At 46.9% G+C, this 12,313-nt stretch overlaps 1 protein-coding gene across 1 annotated transcript in view; it reads right to left on the minus strand.

Moving 5' to 3' along the window:
• Positions 1–3,787: 3,787 nt before the first annotated feature.
• LOC122562922 (protein phosphatase 1H-like) overlaps positions 3,788–12,313 on the minus strand; it is a 61,939-nt gene continuing 53,413 nt past the window's right edge. Inside the window, exons 8-10 of the mRNA XM_087973435.1 lie at positions 10,511–10,618; positions 8,487–8,638; positions 3,788–6,182 (exon numbers count right to left, since the gene is read on the minus strand). Of these exons, the coding sequence (XP_087829561.1) occupies positions 6,044–6,182; positions 8,487–8,638; positions 10,511–10,618 (399 nt within the window). The 3' untranslated portion in view covers positions 3,788–6,043. The remainder of the gene's footprint in view (positions 6,183–8,486; positions 8,639–10,510; positions 10,619–12,313) is intronic.

The following is a 12,313-nucleotide window of genomic DNA, read 5'->3' on the forward strand; positions in this document are numbered from 1 at the left end:
GGGCTTACAGGAATGGGCTTATATTGACGATAGGGTCCTAGGTCATGTTGTAGAACAGAGAGACCTACAGGTTCAGATACATAACTCTCTGAAGTCTGCATCACAGGTAGACAGGGTAGTTAAGAGGGTGTTTAGCACACTTGCTCTCATTGCTCAGACCTTTGAGTATAGGTGTTGGGACCTTTGCAATTCATCATAAAATACCCCTCATTATTTTATTAACCTCTCTTTGGTCACCTCTCAACCTCCTACATTTCAATGAAAAAAGTCCCAGCGTATTCAGCCTCTCATTGAGGTTGTACAGGACATTGGTGAGGCTCCTTCTGAGATACTGTGTCCAGTTCTGGTCGCCCTGTTATAGGGAGGATACTGTTAAACTGGAGAGGGTCTGAAAAGATTTACCAGGAAATGGAGGGTTTGAATTATAGGGAGCAGCTGGGGCTATTTCACTGGGACATAGGAGGTTGAGAAGTGACCTTATGGAGCTTAATAAAATCATGAGGGTTATAGATATCTTTTCCCTGACATGGGGTGGACTGAAGGTTGTTTCCATGTTCTATGACTCTATTAAAAAAAATTCCAAATTTCCAGATGAATATTGACCAGTGAGATTTGATTCTCACTAATGAGTGGTGACAGGGCTATTAACATGGATTAGTGAGTATTCTTTCCTCATTGATAAACATTTCCCATTTTCCCAACCACCCGATGGAAACTGGATGGTGACAATTCCAGACATGGAAGTCTGAGAGGATACCTGGCAACACCAGTTCACCAACTGCTCTTCTCACACACCCTCCAATTTGGCACAAACCTCTGAGGGCACATGACCCATATCCACAAAACTTAGCATTCGTCAGATACCAGCTCAGGCCACATCTGTGACCCATTTATAACACTGTCCACTTCAATCCCACACTGGCACTTTCAGTACAACACTGAGACACGCTCACACACACACAGACCTTCAGACACATACAGAGGCATAGGCAGACACTTGGAAAGAGAGATACACATGTACATACACAGACAGACACAGAGACAGACAGATACACACAGACATACACTTCCACAGACAGAGACACACACACAGTCTCTCACACACACAGACGACCAGGCTGCACTCTGGGATCCTTACTCAGCACCCACTCAGTCTGAAGGGAATTGCTGTTTTAAGGAAGTTGGGAACTCGGAGATTGGAGACAGCAAGTTGGGATGGAGAGGGGACACGGTCAAGGGAGGGAGCAGGGTGGGGGTAGATACTGTGGGAGGGGGGGTTTATTAATAGCCTTGATGTGAGGGAGGAGTAGAGTGCATCACGACAGTGGGCAGTGCTGAACTGTCGGGGTTAACATGGAGAGCCTCAGTTTAATTCCAGGTGATGTGGGAATGTGGGGCCAGTCAGTGCCAATGGGCTGTTCAGGAAGCCTCAGGATTGAAGGGACATGGAGGTTCAGGAGCTTCCTTACACCATCTGGGTAAGGCATACAAATCCTGGGCAAAACCATTTATCATGTTATTGGTCATTGCAGGTTAAAGGTTAGAGTTATACACCTGTCCTGGGAGTGTTTGATGGGAATAGTGTAGAAGGAGCTTTACTCTGTATCTAACCCCACGCTGTCCCTGTCCTGGGAGTGTTTGATGGGAACGGTGTAGAGGAAGCTTTACTCTGTATTTAACCCCGTGCTGGGAGTGCTTGGTCTGGATGGTATTATTCATTCACAGGATGTGGGTAGCACTGGCTGGACCAGCATCTATTTCTCAGAGAGCAGTTGGTAGTGAGTCACTGTGGATCTGGAGTCACATGTAGGCCAGACCAGATAAGGATGGCAGATCTCCCTCCCTATAGGACATTATGGATGGACTTCTCCCCCACAATAATTTTCTAATCATCAACAGGTTCCTAATTCCAGATTTATTTTTATTGAATTCAAATTCTAACATCTGCTGTGATGGGATTTGAACACAGGTCCCCTGAACATTAATTGAATTTCTGGATTAATCATCCAGAGTTAATACCACTGGGTCATCACCTCTCCCATCAAGGGAACTTCATTTTCCATTTCCTTTCAGTCTTAGAAGAGTAGCGAGAGCCTTACTCTGCATCTAACCTTGCACTGTCCCTGTATTCGATGGGGACTGTGTAGAGGAAGCTTTACTTTCTGTTCAAAAGTGTAAAGTCACACAACATAAAAGCAGGCTCTTCAGCCCATTGAGTCTGTGCCAGTCAAAAACAACCATCTCACTGTTCTAACCCCATTTGGCGCATGGCTTTGTCTGCCATGGGATCCCGAGTGCACATCTAAATCCTTCTTCAGTGTGATGAGAGTTTTGGTGTCTCCCAACTCAGTTCCAGATTGCCCAGAACTCTCTGGATGAAGGGACCGTTCCTCACATCACCCTCTATATCTCAGTGTCTCATTTTGCCAGTTAACGCTTCTGGGAATGAACATGGCTTTTGGATCTGGCTCGATGTGAGCCTTTCTCAAGGGGCTGGAGGCTCTTAACAGGAAGACGTCTTCTTACAGCTCAGCAGTTACGCAGCAAAAAAACCAAGCAGCAAGGAGAGTGTGTAAATCTCACAGAGTGAGATCCTGAGTGGCACTATCACTGCCCTGTTAATCCAGAGACCCCAGATCATGTTCTGGGGACCCAAGTCTGAATACTGCCATGACAAATGGTAGAATTTGAATTCAATAAAAACCTCTTGATCATTGGGAAAAACCCATCTGGTTCATTAATATCCTTAAAGGAAGGAAACGACCATCCTTACCTGATCTGGCCTACACGTGACTCCAGACCCACAGCAATGTGATTGGCTCTTAACTGCCCCCTGGGCAATAAATACTGGTCTAGCTTGTGATACCCTCATCTCATGCATGGATTAAAAAACTGGGTGTGGCCACCACTGAGAATCCTCTTCATTGCTTTTCAAAACTTTTTCTAAAATTTTCACTCATTTTCCAAAATTGATCTATGACAGAAGAGTACAATTACAGGAAAGCTGGGATGGATCGGAGAACAAACTTTTCTTACTCAACGTCTTTTTAAATGGACACACATTCCGAAGGACGTTCTGAAGATCAGTTCAGCCTGACCTGGGATATTGTGTCCAATTCTGGGCTGCACTTTGGGAAGAAGGTGAAGACTAGAGAGGGGGGCAGCGAGGATGTGGGAGAATGATCTAAGTGTCGGGGGTTGGGGGGGGGGATCTCGAGAATGTGGACAGATTGAAGAAGCTGGGATTATTCTCATTGGCCGAGAGGTGATCCGAAAGTGGTTTTCAAAACCATGGACAGATGGCCTCTGGTATTTGAGCCCACTGCCTTAAAGAGATTGGTGAAAGGGCCCATAGCAACACGAGCAACCACCTCAGTGATTGGCTCTGGGTTTAGAATGGGCCTGAGAGAGTGTGATGGAGGAAGGTTCAATCAATTGACTCAAAATAAGTTCAGGGCCAGATGGGGATGAGTCAGAGTATCCAAGTTGTTCTTTCAGAGAGCTAGCACAGACACAATGGGCTTAATGGCCTCATTCTGGGCTGCAACAAGTTTACAATCCTTATAAAGGTCAAATGGCCACATGAAGTATATCTATATTCACTCTGTGTGCTTCTGCCTTTGTCTATTTTGTTTTCCTTTGCCAATTCTTTAGGAGGAGGAGGAGTACCAGGTCATGGGGCTGAATGGCCACTTCCTAGTCCTATGTCCGAATACCACACGTAGTCACTGAGAGCACCCCGATTCCTTACAGACCCCTCTCACAGTAACTGGATCAGTCAGCAGAATGGTGTCGTGTCTCTTTATTATTTTTAGTGAACTGTACAATTTGAGATAGTCACAAACCTTCAATCAATATCAGAGACCCACTTCTCAGGCCGAAAACAAACGTACCGAGCAAGGGGAGCAGCTCAGGGTTTGGAAGAGGAAGTGATGGGCCTCAAGAGTGGAATCTGGATTCTGCGGGTTCTCTACAGGGTTCCACCTAAACAGCAATGAATCAAAACATCCTTCCTCGGCCCCCTGACATCTTCAAAAAGGGGATTATTTCTTGGGGAAGAACAAGGAAGTTGCTGGTAACACACTGGGGTCTAGATTAGAGTGTTGCTGGTAAAGCACAGCAAGTCAGGCAGCATCCAAGGAGCAGGAAAATCGACATTTCGGGCAAGAGCCCTTCATCAGGAATCACACCAGGTAACACACCAGGGCCTATTTTCAAAGGCTTCAGCCAAAGGACTGCTCACATCCAGCTCTGATTAAGGATTATCACCTACACACAACCAACCTGTGGGACTGGAATTCAAACTATGGCAAAGAAATCAAACAATGACCTCATTAACAGTTAAACAAAACCAGAAATTGCTGGAGAAACTCATCAGGTCTGGCAACATCTGTGGAGAGAGAAACAGAGTTAACGTTTCAAGTCCAGTGACCTCTTCTTCAGAATCTGGAGAGCAAAAAACGAATCCACATTGATGGTCACATTCTGAAATATTAGTTCTGAGGAAACATCACTGCACCCCGACACATTAACTCTGTTTCTCTCTCCACAGATGCTGCCAGAGCTGCTGAGTTTCTCCAGCACTTGCTGTGTTTGTTTTCAGATTTCCAGCATCCACAGTTTTTAAATTAAATACTGTTCTGGGACAGAGGGAGTGGTTGTCTGTAGTAAGATGAACTCCACCAGTAACCAGTTTGTAAAGTGAACTAAAATGGTTGAGTTCTTTTTTAAAACGGACAACAGGGTTACCAATTTTAGTTACTTGTGTTCCTGGAGGTTCTATCAACTCTAACTTTCCCTGACTGGCCTTTCCCCTCTATTCAAACATTTTGATTACTTTTGCTCTCTCTTTCACCAGTTGTAGTTTCTCTTTTAAACTGGGAGCATTTAAGTGCTGAGTCATAGGGTCAGAGAGCATGGAAACAGACCTTTTGGCCCAACCAGTCCATGCTGACCATGTTCCCAAACTAAATTTGTGCTTACCTATATGTCCCCAGCCCTTTCCCACACATGGACTTTATCCAAATGTCTTTTCAACGTTGGTCCTACTGCCCAATCTACAGCATTTTCTGTTTTCATTTCACATTTACAGAACATTTACTTTCCTCTTTTTGCACGTTTCAGATAGATATCTTCATCAAAGGTTGGAAACCAGAGATTTCTAAGAAGAGGGCACGTTTGACATTTGAACCCTCACTTAGACCAGGCTGATTGCCTGCTGAGGCATTGCACTCAGACCATCGGACTGGGTGTGGTGGGCACTGAGTGGGAAACAGTCTGCAATCTGGGTTCTGCTGCAGGTCCGCGGACACAAACAGTCCCAGAGGGTGCTGGCTGTGGTTAAACAGGAGACTAGCTCATTTGCTTGTTCACAATTCGAGGCCCCACTCACCAGACCCGATCACAAACATCTAGCCTGATACCCTCAGGGCAGGGCTGAGGGAGTGCTGCAGAGGCTGTTTCAGATGCAGTGTACAACTGGGGCACTGTCTGCTGTCTGAGGAATGGTGGGGTGGGGGGGGGGGGGGGGGGGGGAGCATTTTTAAAATAGATCAGGGGAGCTCACCCAAGTCAGACAGTCACAGAGATGTACAGCACGCAAACAGACCCTTCTGCCCAACTGGTCCATGCCAACCAGATATCCCAACCCAATCTAGTCCCATTTGCCAGCATTTGGCCCATATCCCTCTAAACCCTTCCCATTCATCTCCTGGCTAAAGATTCATCCCTGGACCAACACCATAATAAAATAAAATAGGACGCAGTTATTTCCAGCACATTGCTGTGTGGTGCCTGACAGTTCAGGAGTCACTCCTTGTATTTCATTGGCTCGACAGCACTGAGGTTCTGGAAGGTGCTACTGTAATACAAATTTGTTTTCTGCGATGCTTCTATTGGGGATGATTATATCTCGAGGGACTGGGGGAAGCCAATTTAGGAAAAAAAAGGGAGGGGGGGGCGAAAAAGTAACTGCCGAAGGGACTGGGTGACACTCCGTGATGAGTCTTTAGAGAGCTCCAGGGTGACAGCATCCTCCAGCAGCTCACGTGTGGCCATACAATGGAATAACAAACACCGAAATGTCATCGCCTGAGCCCAGCCTGTCATTGGACAGTCGCCAACTGGGTCCCTTCAGAATCCCACGGGATCTCATCACCAGATTCTGAGCAGCGAGAGTGAACCTGCAGAGGGAGAGACAGAGAGGGGGAGAGGGAAGGAGAAAAGAGAGGGGGAGGGGTGGGGGTAGAGAGGAGAGAGACAAAGAGAGAGAGAGAGAGAGAGGAAGAGAGAGAGAGGGAGGAAGAGAGAGAGAGAGAGAGACAGAGAGACAGAGAGGGGGAGAGGGAAGGAGAAAAGAGAGGGGGAGGGGTGGGGGTAGGGAGGAGAGAGACAGACAGAGAGAGAGAGAGAGAGGGAGAGAGGAAGAGAGAGAAGGGGAAGGAGAGAGAGGGGAGGGACAGAGAGAGGGAGAGGGAGAGGGGAAGGGAGACCAAACAACCTGTAATTATAGTGTACACAAAAAACAGTCCATTCAGCCAAATATAGTGTTCTTTCACTATGCTCGATATCTTGGAGGGGGGGGGGGGGGGGGGGTGGAGGGAGGGGTTGGGGAGTGGGGTGCTCAGTGAGCTGGACATCTGGTTTGTAATGCAGATTGACACCAACAGAGTGGGTTCAATTCCTGCACCAGTTGAGGTTACCATGATGGACTCTCCTTCTCAACCTCTCCCCCTGCCCCAAGATGTAGTGACCCTCAGGTTAAAGCCCTCCAGTCATCTCTCTGTAATGAGAGAGCAGCCTCTGGTCTGGTAAGACTTTACCTTTTACTCCACACAAATCTCCTCTCAATCCATCTCTCAAAATGCCCGATCTCTCAGGTGCTCAGCTCGTCTGCTTTTCGAAGCATCTAACTGATTGGGCTAAAACACCCCCCATCACAGCTCAATTTCTGCATTCAGTGACTGCACAGCCTTTGCTGTAGATCACTCGGGGGTGGGGGGGTGACATTTTAACTCCTTTCTTTGAGGGGATGTGGGGTTACGTGGCTGGGATGAGTTGCTCATTCTAGTTTCTCTTAGTCATTGCTCTTGTTGGGTGATGTCACAGAGCAACTGGGAATAAACCATATCACTGTGGGTCTGGAGTCACGTATAGGCCAGTCCTGGTGAGGAAGGCAGATTTCCTTCCTTAAAAGTGACCCAGACCAGTTTTTATAGCAATAGACTGTGTGTACCCAGCCACTGTAAGGCTTGTTTGAAATGTTTTCCTTAAATCTGTCACAATGGGAGTCAAACCCACGTCCCTAGAGTCTAGGCCTCTGGATTATTATTGGGACAATCACTATCCCATCACCTCCCCACAGTGACCCCCAAATGGCTTCCAAAGGTCAGAGCAAACAGAACATTAAGTAACTAAGTTCTGACCTCAGAGCACAAGGTTGTTTCCAAATCTTCAGTGAAAACCTCTGCCCATCCCTCTTTGGGAAAAAGGGACGGTGGACAGACTCATCAACAGCAGCCAAGTTACGACTTTAAGATGAAAGGGAAGGAAACAATCCCGTTCTTTAGGTAAAACACCGTGGCCCCGCCTCTCCTCCTAGGGGAACGTCAACAAATCCACGGCAACATTGAAAGTAGAATGGGGAGATCTCCCCAGCATCCTGGTGTCAACATTCATATCACAACCAATAACAGCAAGGTAACAGCGCTAAGCTAATCTGGCCACAATCTCACTCAGCTTCTGGGATCTTGCTGTGTACAGACCAGCTGTTGCGTTTCCTAAAACAGTGACTGTGCATCAAAACCTTAATTGGCCAGAATGTGCTGAGATGGTGAAAGGCACTCCACAAAAGGATGTTTGTTGATTCTTTCGAAGTGTGATGGAACACTCCCCATGTGCCCTGGATGGGTGTGGCTCCAACAAACTCAAGAAACTCAAAACCATCCAGGACAAAGGAGCCCCCGCTTGATTGGCACCACATCCACAAGCATCCACTTCCTCCACCACCGACGCTCAGTAGCAGCAGTGTGTACTATCTACAAGATGCACTGCAGAAATTCACCAAAGCCCCTAACCCAGCACCTTCCAAACCCACGACCATTTCCATCTAGAAGGACAAGGGCAGCAGATACACGGGAATGCCATGCCTTTGCAAGTTCCCCTCCAAGCCACTCACCATCCTGACTTGGAAATATATCGCCGTTCCTTCACTGTCACTGGGTCACACTCCTGGAATTGCCTCTTGTAGGACATTGTGGGTCTACCTCCAGCCCATGGACCTAAGAAGGCAGCTCACCCCCACCTTCTGAAGGGGCAATAAATGCTGACCTAGCCAGCAACACCCACATCCCATAAAAAGGAATTTTTGTTTTACTTGTTTAGAGCAGGTGCTGCTTGGATTGCTGTGGTTTAGCCAGGGACAGTAATTTAGCGACAGTGACCATTTAAGACTTCAGGACAAAAAGAAACCCAACAACTCCACAAACCTGTTCAGATCATCGGGCTGGCAGCTGGAGAGGACGCGAGTGACGACGTCAGCTACCTCTCGGTTAGAAACCACATCCCACAATCCGTCTGTCCCCAGGACTATCACATCGTCCACCCCATGCTCATACTTTGTAACGTTGTACACCTTCACCTGCAGGATGATCAACAAAAGTAAGGCATGGTCAAACCGACTGCTTTCAGAATGCATCGCTTACACTGACCCTAACTGATACTAACCCTAACCCTAACCTACACTGACCCTAACCCTAATTTATACTGACTCTAACCAATACCAGCCCTAACTTACACTGACCCTAACTCTAACCTACACTGACCCTCACCTACATTAATGTTAACCCTGACCGACACTGACCCTAACTCCAATCCCAGTTTATGCTGACCCTAGCCTTAAGCTTAGTGACCCTAACCCTAATAGATTTCCAATACAAAACAAAGCAGGCTATTCGGCCCATCAGATTGCTGCCAGCTCCACACATCCTTCTTCTCACTTTCTACTCCACTTCATCAAAACCCAGAATTGGAGAATTGTTTACAGTGCAGAAGGAAGGTCACAAGGGTCAGGGTGAATATGCTCCTTCTATTAGCCCATGTCAACCTCCTGACTTTGCCTCAATTCACTGCACACCAGGGGAACCACACATCCTTTACTCCTTGTGTCTAAATTACTTTTTAAATAAACGCGTACTGTAATAATCCAGGGTTAGTACATCAGTGAGAAGCACATTGGTTTTGGGTAAAAGAGACTAACAAGTTTAATCTGTGGCTCATTGACTGGTGTGGGGACAGAGGCAATGGTTTCAATTCATGAGGCACTGTCTTGGGAAGAGGGTGCTATTCGGCTGGGGCAGTCTTCACCTGATCAAATCTGGGGCCAGTGCTTGGGCAAGCTGCATATTGAAGGCTTTAATCGAAATACTGGGGGAAGGGAATCACATGAGGAATGATTGACTCCATCTACACTACCCACTGCCTCAGGAAGGCATCATAGAGCTCCTGCCATCCCGGTTATAATCTCTTCCAAAGGGCAGATGATACAAAAGCTGAAACACACAGACCAACGGACTCGAGAACACCTTCTTCACCGCTGTCATTAGCCTTCTGAATGGATCTCTCAAATTCTCTGCAGCCGTAACATTGTGTTCCTTGCTCTGTTCTATCACCCTAATGCAGTTTGTATGGCATGACCTGCCTGTACTGCGGCAAAACACAACTTTTCACTGTATCTAGGTACACGTGACAATTAATAAATCAAATGAAGTATGTGGTAAATGTAATTTTAAAAGCGCACGGCAACAAAGTGAGGAAGTTACATGGGGGTGAGAACCAGACTGGAAACCAACGGGCAGGGCACACAAACATAAAAGGGCCTCAGCTGGAAGGCCAGAACTTACAAGAAATTGTTAAAACCACCAAATCTAGCTGATTAAAAGCAACTCTTTCCCCATAGCACCAAGCCTAAACTGTGGGGTCACCAACTGTGGAAAAACTCAGCGGGTCTGGCAGTATCTTTGGACAGAGATCAGAGTTAATGTTTCCGGTCGAGTAACCTTTTCTCCAGACCACAGAATAATCTTCGGGTTTCTGAAGTTTCTAAACAGAGAGGTAGAAGCAGCAGGAAGCCAAATGGCCCCTCAAGTCTTGCCCACCATTCAGAAGATGAAACCATGGTTTCTACTCCACTTTCCTGTCTTCCCTATCCCCCCCCCAACCCCCAGTAACTCCTCACCAAATTCCAACTCCCACCCACGCACCGCTTGTAAAACACTTGCTTGGAAAATAACTGCGACAAAAGACAAACAAATTCCGATCAGCAAAACTAACAGAACTCCCTCCGCAACTAACTCTCACTTTGTGATTAATGTCCTTCCACTCTAATGTAGGGCCACAAGCTGAAGATTTTCAACAGATACAAAGTCTCTCAGTATCGACTGGAAATCCCCCTCATGACTGGGCCCTACAGAAGGGCCTGACATTCTGGATCAGCCCCTCTGCTGGCTCTTACCTCTGGGATGCAGGACAGGAACGGTTTGATGTGGATGTTGGAACAGTGCACCTTCAGATTATGGTCCCCCAGCCCTCGAGTCACCCCTATGGTCGCCATAACACGAGCCTGTGGGGGTAACATCATCAGGTCAACGCCTCCTCCACACATTAGCCCGAGAGTCTGGGTTCAATCTGATACTGGTCATTTGGTGTGTGTGTGTGAGCATGTTTCTGTCTGTGTGCGTGTGTGTTTGTGTGTGCGTTGCGTGCACGAGTCAGTATGTGTGTGTTTTGCATGCGGGCATTTAGTGCAACTGTCTGCGTGTGTGCGCGTGTCCTTGCATGTGTGTCTGTGTCCCTGCATATGCGTGCGTTGTGTTTGTGTGTCCTCCCACATGTGAGTGTGTGTATAGGGGAAGTGGTATCTATTGGCATGTTCCCCAATGCATGTGACCAGACAGTAGTTTGCATAAACTGGGTCTCATAGTAAACTGAGACATGGTGTGCAGCCTCTGCTGCCTACGGTTAGTATACCAGTTTCAGTAACAAACTCCCCAGTCATGGAGACCTGCCTCAGGGCAAGTCCCAGCGGATACTCTGCACATCCTCCCACACATCCAGAGAGAAGAAACTTTAAACAAAAAATAAGCACCTTGGCAAACTTTTTGAACGAAGAGTAAAAGCCTTCTCAAAAAGCAATCTGGATGTTTTGTTTTGTTGTTAACAATGCACATCGGAATGTAATGTAGCACCCCCCCCCACCCACCTCCCCCAGACAGGACAATTCAATGATGAACAAACTAGAATTGGACCAGCTACAACTTTCTGCCGTTCTCAGTTTCTCTTCAACATAAAAGTTCAATTTTCTTGGTGCATTTTATTAGCTTTATGGAAGTGTTGTTCTCGGATGGTTCTGTTTTAACTGAAGTCCAAGGCTAACCTGCTAGGTCAGGTTTATTTACTCCTGAAAGGTGTACTGTTAGAGGTGTTTCCAGGCTGGAGGGCTGTAACTAGCGATGTTTCACAGGGTTCCGTACTGGGATCTCTGCTGTTTGTGATTTATAGAAATGACTTGGATGAAAATGCAGATGGGTGGCTTAGTACTTGTTGGGCCGAAGGGCCTGTGCCCACGCTGTAAGTAATTAAATCTAAGTACGTTTGCAGACAATACAAACATCAGGGGAATTGAGGATAATGTAGAGGGTTGTCAAAGGATAAAGCAGGATAGAGATCAGTTACAGATATGGGTGGAGAAAGACAGATCGAGGTTACTCTGTGTAAGCGTGAGGTGCTGCATTTGGGGAGATCAAATGTTAAGGAAAAGTAGACAGTTAATGGCAGGACCCTGAACATCATTGATGTACTGAGGGATCTTGGGCTTCAAGTCCATAGCTCCCTGAAAGTGGCCACACTACTAGATAGGGTGGTAAAGGAGGCATAGGACATGCTAGCCTTTATTGGTCAGGGAACTGGGTACAAGAGTCAGCATGTCATGTTCCACCTTTATAAGACTTTGGTTAGGCCACACTTGGAGTACTGCAAGCACTTCCGATCGCCACATTCCAGGAAGGATGTGGAGGCTTTGGAGAGGGTGCAGAAGAGGTTTACCAGGATGTTGCCTGGATTAAAGGGAATGAGCTAAGGTAAAAACAAGGATTGCAGATGCTGGAAACCTGATTCTAGATTAGAGTGGTGCTGGAAAAGCACAGCAGGTCAGGCAGCATCCAAGGAGCAGAAAAATCGATGTTTCGGGCAAAAGCCCTTCATCAGGAATAGAGGCAGGGTGCCTGCAGAGTGGAGAGATAAATGAGAGGAGGGTGGG

The sequence above is a fragment of the Chiloscyllium plagiosum genome, unplaced genomic scaffold (assembly GCF_037043375.1).
Source record: "Chiloscyllium plagiosum isolate Xiang-an unplaced genomic scaffold, Cpla_swu_hap1 HiC_scaffold_26, whole genome shotgun sequence".
Taxonomy (NCBI): domain Eukaryota; kingdom Metazoa; phylum Chordata; class Chondrichthyes; order Orectolobiformes; family Hemiscylliidae; genus Chiloscyllium; species Chiloscyllium plagiosum.